At 39.4% G+C, this 18,692-nt stretch overlaps 1 protein-coding gene across 1 annotated transcript in view; it reads right to left on the bottom strand.

Moving 5' to 3' along the window:
• Positions 1-231: 231 nt before the first annotated feature.
• INTS7 (integrator complex subunit 7) overlaps positions 232-18,692 on the bottom strand; it is a 44,568-nt gene continuing 26,107 nt past the window's right edge. Inside the window, exons 12-18 of the mRNA XM_014538810.1 lie at positions 17,188-17,382; positions 16,545-16,648; positions 15,965-16,033; positions 12,656-12,788; positions 7,102-7,200; positions 5,571-5,756; positions 232-1,683 (exon numbers count right to left, since the gene is read on the bottom strand). Coding sequence (XP_014394296.1) covers positions 1,396-1,683; positions 5,571-5,756; positions 7,102-7,200; positions 12,656-12,788; positions 15,965-16,033; positions 16,545-16,648; positions 17,188-17,382 — 1,074 coding nt within the window. The 3' untranslated portion in view covers positions 232-1,395. The remainder of the gene's footprint in view (positions 1,684-5,570; positions 5,757-7,101; positions 7,201-12,655; positions 12,789-15,964; positions 16,034-16,544; positions 16,649-17,187; positions 17,383-18,692) is intronic.

The following is an 18,692-nucleotide window of genomic DNA, read 5'->3' as shown; positions in this document are numbered from 1 at the left end:
CAGTGGCCACTGTAGATTTACGTTTTATGACAATGATCTGGCTGTTGGCAGTGAAATGTGTTGTGCTGCAAATATAGCTCATGATCTTAAAGGGACCTGAGTTGTCAATCACTTCTCACCCGTAAAAGCCAGATGACAAGGAAAAAAACACACACACTTTGTTTTTCCCTTTAAACTCAACCCCTCCTTTGAGCCAATGTCAACTTTCAAAGAGAAAAGGCCAAACACAAGCAAAGAAATGGAGATATTTATTTTAAAAAGAAATTTCCAAGGAATGTGCCTGCTTCATCTTAGGAGCTACTCCGAATCCAACTGCCCATATCATCAATCTCTGCAATGCTGTGATCCCCAATGTTCAGAAATCATGATCCCAAAGAACTAAATGATCCCAAATCCAGAAAGATCGGTTAATTATATCTAGTATACTGTGTTAAGACAAGAAAGTATATCAGTATTAGATTTTATAACGTTTTTAACCAGTATTGAAATAGAAAAAAAAAAGGGGTTTTCTGGCTAACTAGAAAACTTCTATTCCCTGAGCATCCCATCTAATTGGGGTTGTGTTAAAAAGAGACTGTTCTTTCTAGGCAATCAAGTCTAGCATTACATAACATGCCAAGAAACTAAACCAAAGATCTGCCCTCCTACCTTAAAACATTGAGATATTAAATGTGAGTGATTTTTTTTACTCTTAGAAACAATGTAAAAAGTCTACACAATCACACACATATTAGAAAAAACAAATTATTAATCTCCAATATGTCTATGTAATTTTTAGCTGCACTTTGGTTCAATTAAGTACTAAAACAATAAATTAAGTTTGCTTTAGCATAGGACAGATAAGGAGTTGAAATAATACAGCAGGATGTGTCGATGCTGTTTGTCTGCCTGCTCTCATTTTCCAGAAGACTGATGGTTCAGGAGACACTTCCGAGTCCATCGATGGGAGGACTCGGTTTTACCACCAGGGTCAGTACTGGTCAGAACTTCCCGAGGTGCAGCTCAGAATCACAGGCAGCTGGTGATATATTTTGGTAGAGAAGCAGTCAAATTTACTAATTCAATGATCCCAATATGTGACTTAAAAGAAAAAGAAAAGGCTCAGCCACACTAAAAAGAATAATAAAAGAATGAAAATGGTAATTATGAGATAAGGGACCTGGTCAAAGGAACAAGGAAAAAAATATTTCTGGTTAAGAACCCCATTTTTCTCAAATGAGAAATTTGTAAGGGGGAAAAAAAAACCCCTATATTTTTTAGAATATTACATTACAGAAACCAAGGAGTAAATGGACTCCACATTATAACTTTCATATCTTAATCCATATGAAGATGCAGAGTACTTCTGCTAATTTAATCAATCCCTGTAAAGTCTATAGTGCATTCGTCACATGGTTAAAACCGCGTGTAGGCATTTCGTTGTTGCTGCTGTTGTAATGGTTGCTGGGCTTGCTGCTGTTGCAGGCGAATTTGCTGGGAATACGGGTCTTCCAAGGATTTTACAAATATGGTAGTTCTGGGACCAGTCTTCCATACGATACCATTGGCGTCTTTCACTGAAGATTCCACAGTAATGTTGTGTGTTCCAAGGATAGCAAAGTTCAAAAGAAATTGTGTACTAAAGTAGTCGTTATGAGGCTCAACCCTCTGCTCCATCTCATTGGTCATATTGTCAATGGGTATCTGGAATAAAAAAATTGTTAGGTAATAACAATAGCTAACATTTACTGAGTGCTTACTATGAGCTAGGTCCTGCCCACGTGCTTATTTAATCCATGCAAACAACCAAGAGATAGGTACAATTATTATCCTTGCTTTATAGAGGAGAAAACTGAGTCAGAGAGGTTAAGTAATTTCTCCAAGGTCACACAGCTAATGAGTGGTGGAGCTAGCCTCTGAACCTTGGTAGGCTAACTGCAGCGCCTATACTCTTAGTTATGGATTGATCTGACTCCTTACTATCCTTAAAGAATGAGCCCCCAAAGCCTTTCTCAGCCCCTTCATATGCTGGCCTCTCCTCCTGGCGAAGGAGTTCAGGACACACTACCCCATACATGCTGCTTTGGCATCCTGACTATTTTGAGTTAAAGGCACTAGAGAAACAACAGATGCAGGAGGGGCTCGCTGATCTGCCCCCTTTACCTAAAACAGGCCATAAAATTTCCTACAAGAGCCCTGACCGGTTTGGCTCAGTGGATAGAGCATCGGCCTGCGGACTGAAGGGTCCCAGGTTCGATTCCAGTCAAGGGCATGTACCTTGGTTGCAGGCACATCCCCAGTAGCGGGTGTGCAGGAGGCAGCTGATCACTGTTTCTCTCTCATCGATGTTTCTGGCTCTCTATCCCTCTCCCTTCCTCTCTGTGAAAAATCAATAAAATATATTTAAAAAAAAAAATTTCCTACAAGAAAGGTAGCCTCTCTATACCAAGAAGAGAAAAACATCCTTATCACCAGAGACTGGCCATCGATGCTGAAATGGACCTGTACAGACAAACCTACTAAAATATCCCCTATCTTCCATGGTCGCCCCCACTGCCCCAACATTTCCCCACAATTTACTGCCCCAAGTCCAAATCCCCATGTCTTGTCATTTCGTCATGAACTTATCATTTCTGTGTCTAAAGGTATATAAGCTTTCTGTTCTGGTCACTTCTTTGGGTCTTCATTCTCTTGTGAAGATTCCTACATGTGAAATTCTAATAACACTGGTAGGTTTTTCTCCTATTAATCTGCCTTAATGTCAGTTTACCCTTAGGCCCGACTGGAGATCTACAGAAAGCAGAAAAGACGTTTTTCCTTCCCTACACTTGCTTACCCAACCTCAACTCCAATTCCCATCTTTCTTCAGTCTGTGAAGAGACATTCTGAAGAAATAGTGGTTTTAAAATATAAAAGACTGAAAAGGGACATAAAACTATGTTTATATGTGAGTTTTCTTCCTCCTAGCTAGTCTGATTTTATATTCCTTAATATGATTCCTCCCTGCTTTAGTATTAGCTTCAGCATTAAATTAACTTCAGAACTTGTACATCACTCACTTAATCAGTGTTTTGTTCAGATTGGCAGTACGATATATTGCAAAACACAGATTTATGGGCTCATTCATTTATTTAGCTAGACAAACACTCAGGCCGTTGTTCTTCAGTAACAGAATAACACCTGCTGATGTACCCCGACCTCTACTCATGAGGAAGTATGTCAGAGAGACCCTTTTTCTGACAATGCATATACAGGTAATCTTAATGAGTGTTTGACTAGATTGATCTACATTTATGTGTGTTTCTGTTGTATAATTAATTATATAAATGTGCCCTGAGCTTGTCTCAATAAGCAGTAAGCATGAGGTCAATTTTCCAGAGTCATTTACCTGTAACATTAATGAAGTCACCAACCAATTCAAGATCTTAGAATTACTTATAGGTATTTTTTTGTTTGCATAGTCAACTTTTGTAGGGTTTTTATATTCCTAAAGAATATGCCTATTAAACAAGAACTTCCTTAAAGAAATCAGAAAAGGACCTGATGACTCTAAATGGATGATGCATTTTAAGTTGCAAACTCCCGCCAAGTAACATGATGAAGTGATCATGTACAACAAGCATGTCAAACTTGCAGCCCACAGGCCATATGCCTCATTTATTTGGCCCGTGTTAGCCTTTGAGTTTGACATGCTTGATGTACAGTGTGGCTTATTATAGCAGCTTCCTGACTTCGTTTCTGTTGTATAATTAATTATATAAATGTGCCCTGAGCTTGTCTCAATAAGCAGTTAGCATGAGGTCAATTTTCCAGAGTCATTTACCTGTAACATTAATGAAGTCACCAACCAATTCAAGATCTTAGAATTACTTATAGGTATTTTTTTGTTTGCATAGTCAACTTTTGTAAGGTTTTTATATTCCTAAAGACTATGCCTATTAAACAAGAACTTACTTAAAGAGATCAGAAAAGGACCTGATGACTCTAAATAGATGATGCATTTAAGTTGCAAACTCCCTGCAAGTAACATGATGAAGTGATCATGTACAGCAAGCATGTCAAACTTGCAGCACACAGGCCGAATGCCTCATTTATTTGGCCCGTGTTAGCCTTTGAGTTGACACGCTTGATGTACAGTGTGGCTTATTATAGCAGCTTCCTGACTTCAGTCAATGTCTCCCAAGAGGCAAGTCAGCAAGCAGGAGACCAGTACTTCTCAGTTTGAATGTTTTTCTTCTTAATAGTAGAAATCATTATATACAAGGAACAAAGAGAACCATGGTTACGGTTCTCTCAAACTCTAAGTGAGGAGAGAGCTGCAGACAGTTAACCATGTAAATGCTCACTATGATCTTCTGTGACATCAGAGATCACCCAAACATAATAGTTGTGCTCTAACTACTGATTTTTTTTTCATCAGTCACCAAATAGCTAGTGAGTGGCTACATAAGGCACCATGCTTTGGGTCATGAAAATAAAAAGAGAGGAAGAGAAGAGAATGAAGTCTGAGCCTTACCAGATGGGTGAAGAGTGCGAGAGAGAGTAAGCTATCAAAGCAAAGAAAGTGATGATGGCTCAAACCAGAACTCCCCTTGGCTTTTTTAGCCGAACACGAAAGAGACTAAAACGCTCTTTTTATCTTTACTAATACCCCTTTTCTTGCTATGAACCGCCGTTCAAGCATGCCCCCAATCAACCTGGATACCAGCAATCTGGGCATTTGAACAACTCTATCATACAACTGTGTACCTGATCCCTTGCTCCATTTACTTTGAATAAACTGCCACAGAACTGGAAAGAGATGTCTAAAGGAAGGAACATTCTACATTTGGAAGATTGGCATTTCATGGGCATGAATTCAGAATCTTAGCTTTGGCTAACAAAGCAAGCATGGTTTTGGTTAACTGGTCTCATGATTCTCAAAGCAGTAAATTCCTAGGGTTATACTCATAAGGAAAGATTTTTACATTAACCATTACTATGTCAATGCTATATACTTTCCTTTTGAAAAGTTACTTAAAATAGAGAAAAATAAACAGATGTGCTCTTTTGGGGGCAGGGGGCATAGGGAGACACTTATCCCCCACTTCTGATGTTCCCTCCGCATGAAAGGACCTTTCATCAGATGAACGGTACTGGTCTGCAGAGGAGGTGCATCCCACTGGCTAAGTTTCGGGGTGGGAGCTGGGCATGGGGAGCTAAGCATCTTCTCTTTCCCTTCTTTTTTGAGCTTCGGGTGCTCCTTCCTGCCATGTTTTATGGGGGCAGGCTTTGTGTGTATTGGCTGAAGCTAGGTGGGAAAATTCATGTCAGAGGTACAGGGCTAGAAGTCCTTGCTGCCAGGCACCTGAGCGGGGTTCCTCCCTGGCTTTAACAGTAATAACACTCATAGGCTGATCTCCATCTATCAAATGTTCAGGCAGGAAAAAGAGAAGTATTGTTATTAGGCTCTCACACCCCAATATGTGCTTTTAACTCATGTCCATCTGATCCCTGGGGAGGTAGAACTGCAATCTACTTAACCATGAAAAACATGGGAAAACTTCCATCACCTAAAATCGCATCACAATTCTGCCTCTTTTGTAAATTACCTTGTACTCTTGTCCAGATTTACTCTGTAGCGTAGAAGAAACATTCAGACAGACAGACTGAATTTTGCGAAACAGTCCTGGTTTAGATCCATGCTGAACCACTCCCTCCACCTTCAGCGCCAGCTGCTGGTTATTCTGGACAGCGATGGGCTCTGCAGGGTTCCGGGGGGATGGCGACAGAGCAAGCTGGAACAACAACATCAAATAAACACTAACAACCAAGAGCAAGCTTCCTTCCAACATACATGTCTGTGCTAATCACTGGTTATGGGTTAAAATGTTACTTAACCTCCCCCCCCCCCCCCCCCCCCCCCCCCCCCCCCCCCCCCCCCGCCCCCACATACAACCTGACTATGTTGGGACAACCAGATAGATGTACCTTTAAAGTCAAGAGTTCCTTATTTCTAATGCCTCCTTTTAAATACCCATTTGTTTTTTTAACCCGAAGCCCCAGCACTGTTTGAAGGTAACAGAGAATAGTGGAGGTACTGCTCTCCCAATTTCTGTGGGGAGGCACTTCTTTGATAACGAACCAATTCTAGAAGGGAAATCCACTATGTAAATTTTTGTGTCCAGCAGCTGTCTCTTTGGTTTTAGATAATTTCAAATTGACTAAATTCAAATGCAAATGAATTTAAAATTCTAGGATTACAAACATAACCAAGTCACCATGGTATAAAAGTCAACTTCCACAAATGAACCAAATGACATTTTTAACCTCTCATTAGAGTAATTTTTCTTTAAAAACATATTAAAAGTCCCAAATCCACTTCAACTACAGAAAGCTCAAGTCTTGCTAAATAAAAAGATGGAAAAATTGTTTTTTATAATGCTGTTGAACCATTGAACTAATCAACTCTGGAGACCTACTACCTTAGGACTTATCTATATAATACATTTTCCTTATTAACCAGGTCATTTGTCATAGCCTACTTTGTTATTTGCAATCAAAAGCATTTGGACAGATGCCAAAACATACTAGACATTTATTGACAGGGATAATCCAAGTAATCTCTCAGAAGTGGCAATTTCCCCCATTCCCAACAATTCTATTCCTTGAACAAAAACAGCTTTTGAATTTTGAGTAGTTTAAATATTTTAAAATACTATTAATTGGCCAGCTCCCCAAAGCTTGTTATTCAAAGATAAAAGTGCTTTTGAGGTAGGACTGGTGATGTCATACTGGATCTGTTTCATTTGAAGTTGGGTCTGAATAGGCTGACCAGAGGTGGACTCAGCTCAAGATCCTTGTAGGCTACTATGATGAAAACCACTCGACTTATTCTTGGAGTAGGGAGCCAAGGTACAGAGCTCCTGGTAGCCAAACACCTGTCTCACTGCATTTGGTACTGACAGGTGTCCATTTTCTTCACCAAACAAGTTGGTAAAGGCAGGAAAGGCTTATAATTAAAGAGCATAAGTTTTGCCAAAACCAAAGGTAAGCTCTTGAAGCAGAACTATGTCCCGCTTAATCTGTACGTGATAACTGGGCTTTTAATCCATATTAACCTTATCATTCTTCCAATATTACCTTAATGCTGGTGGATTGCAGTTTCTGGAAAAAATACCTCTGAAATGAAAGAGGAACTTTCAGCAAAGCAATGATGGCATTGCAGAGGCATGCTGTATGCTGGAGGGGAAAGAAATAGAATCAAATAAAAATGAATTTCCAAATTTCATCAACAAATGGTACTTTCAGGAGAAGTTTAAAAACTACAAATGCTCACATAGATTATTACAAAAACAACAATAATAACACCATCAATCAGGAAATAGTAAAAAAAACAAAAACAAAACCAACAACAATCCAGGAACTGTGCACATTTGCCAAGTAACTCATGTTAAGGAGTACAATTACAGATTTATACTTTATTGTAAAGGAGTATATTCCATAAAAAGCAAATGACAGAAAAGAGAAATCCACATTGCTCAAGGCAAGCAATATGCAAACTTTGCATTTCTAAAGAGCTTCGAGCTAGTAGACATATTATGACACTGAAATACAGAGTAACTGCCAGTTTGATAAAGTTTGGCAAAGTATGATAAAGAGTACACGGTAAAGAAGCTGGAGCAGTATATTGTCATCCCGGGGCTGACACCTAATCCCATGTGGAACTTCGGCTTAGAGTTGCCTCATTCTGTCAACCCATCCCCACCAGGCAGCTTCCCTGACCCTATGGCCATGAGGCCTCAGGGAGAGAGTAATGGTGGAAGTTTACTGGAATTCAGATTAAGAATGACTATATAGTCCAAAGTAACTGCCAGTTTGATAAAGTTTGGCAAAGTATGATAAAGAGTACATGGTAAAGAAGCTGGAGCAGTATATTGACATCCTGGGGCTGACACCTAATCCCATGTGGAACTTCGGCTTAGAGTTGCCTCATTCTGTCAACCCATCCCCACCAGGCAGCTTCCCTGACCCTATGGGCCATGAGGCCTCAGGGAGAGAGTAATGGTGGAAGTTTACTGGAATTCAGATTAAGAATGACTATATAGTCCAACTCTAGGGAATTATGAAACTTTAATAAATGCTTTGAGTCTTAGTGAAAAGGATCATAGAACCAGAATTTAAGAGTTCCAAGATTATTTATTTAATTTAAAACCACTCTATTGATAGACAATGACATACAAAAAGCTGTACATATTTAACATATACCACTTGATGGGCATGCAGGTAACCATACACCCATGAAACCATCAAAGCTATTTAAAGATCATCCCAATTAAAAAAAATTCGTTATTGCTGAGAGTATTACAGATGTCCCCTACTTTCTCCCCATTACCTCCCTCAATCCGGTTCCCGCCCTGCCCCAGTCCTTCACCACCCCATTGTCTGTGTCCTAAGTAATGCACCCCTGCCCCAGTCCTTCACCACCCTATTGTCTGTGTCCTAAGTAATGCAAATATGCCTATGTTCTTTGGTTAATCTCTTCTGCACCCCCCTTCCCCTCTGGGATTCGTCAGTCTGTTCCATGTTTCTGGTTCTATTTTATTCATGAGTTTATTTTGTTCATCAGATTTCTTGTTCTTTATTTTTATTTTTAGATTTAAATGTTGATAGCTATGTATTTATTGCCATTTTATTGTTTATATTTTTCATCTTTTTTTTTCTTCTTAAAGAATACCCTTCAAAAAGCTTCACAGATAAAGATCATCTCAATTCTGATGATGACATGGGTCATCTAGACAGCTAATGGAACAAGCTGGAACTAGAACCAAGATTGCCTAATCCTTAGTTAGTTCAGTGATTTTTGTTCCACTTCACCAATGATTTGCAAACAATAGGAGAAAAAAAGTTACAGCACTATCAGAACACTTAATCTTTGGGCACCCAGAACCATTCCAACTTGGTCTACCATCCCCGCCTCAGTCTACTCCCCTCTCAGTGGTCCCTCCAAAGTACCACAGGTTGAAAACCACTCCACCATACACTATGCTGTCTGTCCGTCTAAGCTCCTGCTTTCAAGTAAACTGTCACCTAGTTGCCTACCCTGTAAACATTTTTTAAGAGTTGGGCAATAAGGCAGAAAGCCAGAAGAAACTACTCGTCACTGGGTTCAGACTACTGAATATTTTGTACCCAACAGACAAGCAGTAATACAAATGCCAGGTCTATTACTTGAGAGAATAATAACTCAGATTTAAAGACATTGGGCCTATTTCTTCAGGTTTAATTGCTGAAACATCACTATCCATCTTCCTGCAAGGAACCTGGGAAGCATTTGCAGGGACATTCTACTTGTGGTGGAACCTTTGATGTCACAATCGTGTTTAAGGAGAGAAACATCTTTAAAGGAGGGACTCAGAGGACCCCAAGTGACCTCAGGCTGTTCCCGGGCAAAAAGGCACCATTCTCCCTTTTATAAGAAGAAATTCAGACTTTACAAACCTCCACTGGGAAAGCAGGACTGCCTCTGAGGCCACCAGCCCCCCGGACACACCTCCCCAGGTACATTAGTAGCAATTTACTATTAAAGTTAACAGTCTGGAGGTGTGAAGTCACATATCATGGTTCCTAAACCAACACTCCTCATTGCAAATCCAATACTTTTCAGCCTTTGTACTTTTTACAATACTGTGGCACCTGATAAGTCTCTTTTTCCAAGGAATTCCACTTATGGCCCCCGTCCTCACTTTTTCTGATTCTTCCCCTCTCCATCTTCTTTCCTAAGATTCTCTTCCTTTGTTTCTTCCTTAAATGTTGACACTCTCATTAGTCCATATGTTCCTAAGAGGCAATTTTCTCTACTCCCGTGACTTTAAGAACCTCTACGTTCAAAACCATCTTACATGCATTCCAGCCCGACTCCTTCCAACACCAGACCTATTTTCCAATTGCCTGTAAGACAGCCACACGTTAAAAATGAAACCTTCACCTTCTACCACCATCCCTTTATATTCTCTGTCTCAGTGAAGGATCAACCACTTGTGCACTTGGTAACTTGGAAACCTGGAGGTCATGTCTCCATCCTCTCACATTTAATAAACACACACACACCACACAAAAACCCAAGCCTTGAAAATACTGCCCCTAAGTATCTTTCTTATGTACCTGTTCTTCTCATTCTAATTCCTATTCATTAGGCCCTTACCTTGGATTATGAGAGAAGCCTTGTAACCACAGAACAGCCATTACATGTTCTGTGCCTACAGAACAATAAAGTACAATCTTAACCACTTCTTTCCTCTACCCATTAAAAATTCCTAAAACCCCCCCAGTGCCTATAGGATAAAGTCCAAACTCCCTAACACTGTGTTCAAAGCCTTTTGTCACCTGGCCTCTGCCTACCTCTCCAGCCCCCACCTGTACACTCTGCTGGAACAACAGTAACAAACTGTTACCAGAAGACATATGCTATTTCACGCCTCTGCTTTCGAACGTGTTGTTCTCTGCCTGAAATTCTCTACCCTCATCTCCCTGTAAAACTCATACGCAAAGACATCTTCTGAGTTACACTCTTACCCCATTCACCTATCCTGTGACATGCATTACTTTCTCTTTTGTGCTACATCTGTACCTTGGGAAGAGCTCTATTTCTGCATACACACAGGTTCGTTTATAAAATCTTCATTTCTTATTAGACTACAGGCAACTCGAAGGACGATCCTGTGTCTTGGTCATTTTTCTATTCCTAGGACCCAATTAATACTTGTGGAACTGAATTTGGGGTTCAGATAAAATTAAAGCTATAAAATACAATGTGGAGAGAAGAGAATGAACATTCACTAATCACTCCTTATGCACTATGCCAGGTACTGTGCTAGGCAATACACATTATTTCATTTAACGTTCACAGTAACTCTGTGAGGTAGATTTTTTTTTCCATATCATAGAAAAGGATTTTAGTAATTTGTCTAAAATCACAGACCTACTGAGCAGAAATTTCCCCTTCTTTCCATTATATTCAGTGGGTTCAATTCCATTAAACTGAAGTACTGTTTGGTATCTACTTAACTTCTTAGGGTGCAGCTTAGAGGAAATATGAAATAATGAATGTCTCAGAGATGTGTGTGTTTACTTCAAAGATAATTTTTACAATCTCCCTTAGCAACCAATCTCAGTGTCAAACCCGTGTCAGTTCGAATCAGCAAATATGTACTGATGACCTTATGTGGAAAGCTGTATATCTGTCCTTAATATCTAACCTAACCCTTTAACAATGCACCCTGCCAATTTCTTCTAAAATACTTGATAAATAGTAAGAGTACAGAACAAGAAGAGCAGGAACCAGAAGAGAGCTATGGGGAATATCTGATGTGTGGGCAGGGCAAAAGCTCTCCAAGGAGTAAAGTTCAAAGACAGGGTGTTATGGACTGAATGTGTATGTCTTCTCCAGGTTCATATGGAAAAGCCCTAACTCTCAATGTGTTGGTTTTTGGAAATGGGGCCTTTCAAAGGTGACTAGGTTTAGAGGAGGTCATGAGGATGGGCCCCCTATAATGGAATTAGTGTCCTTATAAAAAGAGAGAGACCAGAGCTCTGCAGAACATGTGAGGACACAGTAAGAAAGAGCCAATTTGCAAGCTAGCAAAAGGGCCCTTACCAGTTAACTTGTTAAAAAAGTGATCCTAGCCCTGACCCGTTTGGCTCAGTGGATAGAGCGTCAGCCTGCGGACTCAAAGGTCCCAGGTTCGATTCCGGTCAAGGGCATGTACCTTGGTTTCGGGCACATCCCCAGTAGGGAGTGTGCAGGAGGCAGCTGATCGATGTTTCTAACTCTCTATCCCTCTCCCTTCCTGTCTGTAAAAAATCAATAAAATATATATTTTTTAAAAAAGTGATCCTAGACTTTCCAGCTTCCCAAACTGTGAGAAATAAATGTTGTTTAAGCCACCAAGTATTCTGCTACAGGAGCTTGAGCTAACTAAGACACTGGAGACTGGCCAGACATGGAGGAGAGAATTTGGGTGAGAGTGTCTCCATCTGTCCTGTGGCTGGGAAGTCAGGGGACAAGACTGAATAAAGAGCGAGTGCTCAACAGTGCCAAAGGCAGCAGATTCAGCAGACGAAAGGTGGACAAGTATACTAAAAAGTATCAATGGCATCACCTCGCAGGAACTGATTTAGTGCCAGTCAGATAACAAGCTCAGTTCTTTCTGTCTCAAGTGGCCAGTGGTTCTCAACCCTGGAGGCATGATGGAATCACCTGGGAGCTTCTAAAAATATGAATGCCCAGGCCTCGACTGCACAGATACAGTTAACTGCTCTGGGGTGGGGCCTGAATACTGATGCATTTTTAAAAAAGTTTTCAAAGTGATTCTAATGTAATAGCCAGGGTTGAGAACAACTGCAATTTCAGTTAACTTGTTAAAAAAAAATAAGTTTTATCTGCATCCTGGTAGAGCAGATTTGACATGTTAATGTGACTACTGGTATGTAGCAGCTACAGAAGTGCCATGTGCTTTCATGAATCATCTCATTTCATCCTCATAACAATGCTGTGAGGCGTGTACTATAGTAACCCGGCTACAAAACAGTCACAAAGGAAAACAGGCATAGAGAGGTAGAAGTCACACAGTAAGTGCCAGAGATGAGTAAAAACCACTTGCACATAATAAAAACTCAATAAAACAAATGCACTTGCCATATAAGAAACAGGGGTATATTTCCGATTGAGTGATTCCACCTCCTCCAAGACATGATTATATACAGACATCATTCTTCTCTCATATTCACTATCAGCATGGGCTGCTCCTATAGATCCATATTCCTGGGAACTGAAGTTAAAAATCAGTATCGATTAATGAACCACAACAGCAGCAATTTTAATGTCTCAATGTATCAGGCACTTTCCACACATTCTCACTTAATCTTTAAAATAATAAAGTACCCACTGTTATTTCCATTTTATAGATGAGGAAACTGAGACTTAGAGAAGTTAAGTAATTTGCCCTCAGTCTCATATAACCAGTAAGTGACAAGCTGGAATTCAAACCTCGATTTGACTTCACTCAATCACTTTGGTTGTTAGGTAGTATAAACCTTGTCCCTAGTCATTCCCTTATTTTCTAGGCAGTAGAAATAAAGGTTAAGTGCAAAGGAATCATGACAGACTGAATAAGAAGCTAGAATAGAAAAATGTAATGCACAAGCATTTCAAAATATTTTTTCCTGGTAATCCTGAAAAGTTGGTATGAGGTAGATAATAACATTCACGATTATAAACATCTCTCCATCCTATCCCACATTTACTGATACACTGGCATAGGTATCATGTTAGCTGCTAGAGATACAGAGTTGAATGAAACAATATCTCCCCTCACCTCCCCAACCCTTCTAGGCTGTGAAAGACACACACAGATTTCTGTAAAAAATCCAGTGAAATATCAATGACATGCCTCACTCTCTTGAGGTTCTTTTCAGCAATAGGTTCCTCTTTACTTGGAAGGCACAAAATATATACTACCAAGAAGAGACGTTTTAGAAGGAATCTACTCCTTGCAATTACACACTATTGCAAATAAAACCCAAAGAACTCTCCCTCAAGGTACATGCGTTCTTTTCCAATTTTTCATTATTATGAAGGACAAAGATTAGGGGAATGGGTTTGAGGGATGAAAGGTGATGGAGAAGAGTGAAGAAAGGTGATAGGAAGGGGGGAAGGCTGGAGAGCAGCATGTGTGAGCTGGCTAGATAACTCCCTTCACCCCATCCCTGCTGACAATGTGCCTATCTCTCTGTTAAAAGCTAAGCAAGAAAAACACTAATTTCTATTATGTCGACCAACAGTACAATGACATGTGTTGTAAGCAGTTAAATGAGTATTGCACAATGAGAAATGGTGTCAGCATGAAGTATCAATGAGTTGGCAAAAACTGAAAATTATGGCAGTTTAAGAACATCTTCAAATTTTAAAGGGAGAAGCTTGTTTTAAAAATAAATTATAAGTAAATAAAAATTTTTAAAAAAGCAAGTCAAACATTGCAAACTAGGGAAAATAAACATAGATAAAGTAAGGATAAGTAGAAAAATAAGTTAGTATGTCACCAAAATATTAAAATGGGAGCATGAAGTATCAATTAGTTGGCAAAAACTGAAAATTATGGCAGTTTAAGAACATCTTCAAATTTTAAAGGGAGAAGCTTGTTTTAAAAATAAATTATAAGTAAATAAAAATTTTTAAAAAAGCAAGTCAAACATTGCAAACTAGGGAAAATAAACATAGATAAGGTAAGGATGAGTAGAAAAATAAGTAAAAGTTAGTATGTCACCAAAATATTAAAATGAATCAGATGAGTGGGGAAAACTTTGCCAAGTAGAGTAGTCTGAGAGTAGGTAGTACTTTAAAAGAGAAGACAAGGAATTTGGTATTGCCCTGTAAAGAAATGTGAGTCAACACTTTAGGGCGGCGGTCGCCAAACTTTCGGACCTCACGGACCACCAGTGGTCTGCAGTCCACCTGTTGGCAACTACTGCTTTAGGGTACAGAAATTTAAAATGCATTATTGAGCCCTGGAGCCATGTGCCAAGTGGTTAGAGCATCAGCCCTTACATTGAAGAGTTACAGGTTTGATTCCCTGTGAGAGGCAACCAATCAATGTTTCTCTCTCTCTCTCTCTCTCTCTCTCTCTCCCGTCTCCTTCCTTCCCTTCCACTCTCTCTAGAAATCAATGGGGAAAATGTCCTTGGGTGAAGATTAACAACAACAACAAAAAATGCATTGTCGCTATATTCTCTTTGTGGAGGAAGTTGATCTTGGAATCATAGGTCTTACTAGATTGAAAATGATAGACAGTTAAAAATTCATATTCCAAAATAGAATACTATCGTAGGAAAAACCAATGGTCATTCTTTTATAAAAATGCTAGTGGCTGGTGGAGTCCCTCGGCCTGGCCTGAGGGCATCGGGCCAAAACCGGCCCGGTGCACGGATTCGTCCATGAAGTGTCCAGCCTGTCTCGCCCAGTCCCAATTGGGGTGATCAGGCCGGCTGGCCGGGGAGGGACCACGGAAGGTTGGCCAGCCAGGGAGGGACCGTCGGAGGGCTCCAGGGCATGTCTGGCCCATCTCACCCAGTCCAGATCGGGCCATCTTGCCCACTCCTTAGGGCCAGCAGGGGAGGGCTCCAGGGCGTGTCCAGCCCGTCTCACCCAGTCCCGACCAGCTGGACCCCAGCAGCAAGCTAACCTACCAGTCAGAGCATCTGCCCCCTGGTGGTCAGTGCACATCATAGCGACTGGTCAAATGGTTGAACGAACGGTTGGACACTTAGCATATTAGGCTTTTATTATATAGGATTTTAAAAAATTAATTAGTTAATGGGGGAGGGAAGAAGAATTTCTAACAAAGCAAAAACAGGAATACTTTTTGTTTGGGAAACCCAAAGAAAATAATTTCAAGTACAAGTTTAATTATATTATTAACTTATAATATAATTATAAGTTTCCCTTCAGAGAGGAAGGGAAAGGGAGAGAGATAGAAACATCAATGATGAGAGAAAATCATTGATTGGCTGCCTCCTGCATGCCCCCCACTAGAGATCAAGCCCACAACCTGAGCATGTGCCCTTGAGCAGAATCAAACCTGGGATCCTTCAGTCCGCAGGCTGACGCTTTCTCCACTGAGCCAAACCAGCTAGGGCTAACTTAATTTTTCATACCAAAGTTTAGTTACAATATATAAAAAGAAAATGTTCAAATTCAATGAATTTGTTCCCAGTTAATTTGCCAAGTCAATGTTGAGAAAACAGGAGGCAGGAGGTAAATAAACAACAGTCAGAAAATCCAGGTTTCATCACTAGCTATGTGATCTTAGACAAATGCTGGAGAAATTCTTCCTCTATTTTGTTTTGTGTTTTGTTTTTTTCTACAATTCCTCTTCTAAACCACTGTTGTGATGATTAGGTTAGATAACAGTTGAAAGCATTATTTAATGTAAAGTATTATTAGAAATACCTTGCAGATTCTGGATCTAAAATCAGAGCTTCTATTGCGTGAGACATCAGTAAACAGCTCTGCTGCTGTCTGGATTAATGTCAAGGTTATACCTAAAAATAAAGAAATCTACTACAGACTTTATATTATTTGAATATTAAATTAGTCAAGGTGAGGATTGTATTTTTAGTGAAGGTGACCATATGTTATCGACTCAAATAGTCTGGGGCTTTATTTTTTTTCTTTTAAGGAATATATGGTGTCTGAAATAGTGATTCTCAAATTCTTTATCAGGAAGGATACTTCAAAGGGGGTGGGGGAGGGGGACCAAGCAACAGGCTCTGTAATTCGATCTGTATTATGTTTGCAACCTGTTTTCCTAGAGGTGGAGAAAGACCACCATTGAGTCACCACTTATTTAAAAAGCCTGGTTTAAGTAAAAAAGTAAAATTATATTGCTTATACTAGATTTCAAAGTAGAAATTATTAATTGTAATAAATTTATAGGCTTATCTAATATATTAGTCAAGCATATCTGAAGTATTTATGTTTAAAAGAATACTTCAAAAGAACAAGATATATCGCGGCAAGTTTAGGATACAGCTCTACATTCCTCAAAGTTGCCGAATCAGCATCAAAAGATGCCTGATAAAGATCCCCATATCGGGAAGCAAGGCTTCGGAATTCTTCCATAGATTGTTTCATCTACAAAGAAGGAAAAATATTAATTATGATAAACATGCTATCATTATTGTATAAACACAAAAATCAAAACAGTCAAACAAAAATATGTAAAAAATACTTCAACTCCTTTTCATTTTCATTCATTTTTATAAATCTTGTTAAATAAAATTAACAGAAGGCAAATAAAAATACAAATGTGCACAAGATTATGGTAATGTATATCTGATGTATGGAAACAAAAAATTTTGCATTTTTAGCTTCTTTTAAGTTCTACTAAAAAAATTAATATAGTTATTGACACCCCAAAGTTTCTTTAAAATTTATGTCCTTTTTCTTTATCTAAATATGTAGCATTAAGTGAGATGTCATTAATCACTTTGTCATTCTAATAAGACATCAGTCTATTTTTGGCAAGACAGATGAGTTAATAAGCATTTTATATTGAATGTCCATGAGTCAGACCATTGATTTATAAATTTCAGGATTTTTCATCTCACAACTAACCTCAAAAACTTCTAAAGTGTAAACAAAAACTACACTGAAAATAGGCTGACACATGCCTGATTAGAGATGCGACCACACCTCTGAAGTTCATTTCCTAAAGTCATGGCGATTGTTGTGGCGATTGCAGGAGGGGGGCTTGTCTTTAGACTGTTACAAGTACAGATAAGTTGAGAGAAGGCTTGCAGAAGGTCAATCCTGAGTTTTACAAATTCACACTGAAAACTTAAAGGATTCAGTGGTGTACTGGCAGCCTGGGGGAAAAAAAAGATATATTTAAGACGAAATAAATATGGCAGCAAAATGGTGCAATACACAAATTTTAAAGGCAATGATAATGCCCTATTTCCTAAACTGGGATATGTTATATATTTTTTATATACCCCACATAAAAATATGTAGATGTTATACCTATTCAATAATTAATAAAGAGAAAAATCAAAATAAATTAAAATTCCACCATTGCAGGCGGAATACTAAAATGGCTCGTGAGTCACACCTCCTGGTACCCTGGTATCCACACCATGTGTAATCTCCCCTCTCTGAGTGTGGGTGGAACCTGTAACTTGCTTCTTACTAATGAAATATGGCAAAGGTAATGAATGAATTTTGAGGATGTAATTTAGGTCCCTAATGAAGTAAGTTCATATTACTGAAAAGGGAGGTCATTCTAGATGGATTTCCCCTAATCTGGTGAGCCCATGAAAAGGGCGTTGGAAGTGAGCAATTCTCCTGTTGGCCTCAAAGCTTCCACAGGTTCTAGAGCTGTGAGGAAATAAACTCTACCAACAACTACATGAGTTCAGAAGAGGACCCTAAGCCTCTGTGACCCTCATTAAGACTGGCCCTAGCTGACACCTTGGTTGGAACTTTGTGACAACATGAGTTAAGCCATACCTAGACTTCTGACTCATGGAAACTGAAACACTAAACAGGTGCTGCTTTAAGCCACTAAATTTGTGGTAACTTGTTACATACCACAGAAAATAAACACAAACACTTTTTACAATTTTTATTCCTGAGAAACAAGGTAAGTCTCTCATTAATCACTGTTAGGAAATTAGAAACCCAAACATTGCTATCGGATCCCTGTAAGCAGAGAATTCTGAACTTCTCCTGTATAGTTTGGTTGAAGCAGGTAAAAAGCATAATCCTCATAGCTGTACTATCTCAGGTTAGACCACTCATGTGTCAGGGAGTATAAAGGGCAGCCCACGTTCATGTTCTCTCAGTTACAAAGACAGACAGCTAGTGTCAGATCCACACTTGCCAAATGAATAGACTACAAATAAATCTTTTTAAAACGGAGCAAGTGCTTATAGTCTGTTGAATAAAAGAACTCCAGTTCATCCTAACCAATTGCTCAATGGTTAGAGCATCAGCCTGCGGAATGAAGGGTCCTGGGTTCGATTCTGGTCAAGGGCACATGCCCGGGTTGCAGGCTCGATCCCCCGTAGAGGGCATGCAGAAAGCAGCTGATCAATGATTTTCTCTCATCATTGGTGTTTCTATCTCTCTCTCCCTTCCTCTCTAAAATCAATAAAAATATATTTTTAAAAATTTT

Source organism: Myotis brandtii, unplaced genomic scaffold, assembly GCF_000412655.1.
Source record: "Myotis brandtii unplaced genomic scaffold, ASM41265v1 scaffold197, whole genome shotgun sequence".
In the NCBI taxonomy this organism is placed as follows: domain Eukaryota; kingdom Metazoa; phylum Chordata; class Mammalia; order Chiroptera; family Vespertilionidae; genus Myotis; species Myotis brandtii.
The sequence above is the reverse complement of the archived record's forward strand: the minus strand, read 5'-3'. Positions and strand labels throughout refer to the sequence as shown.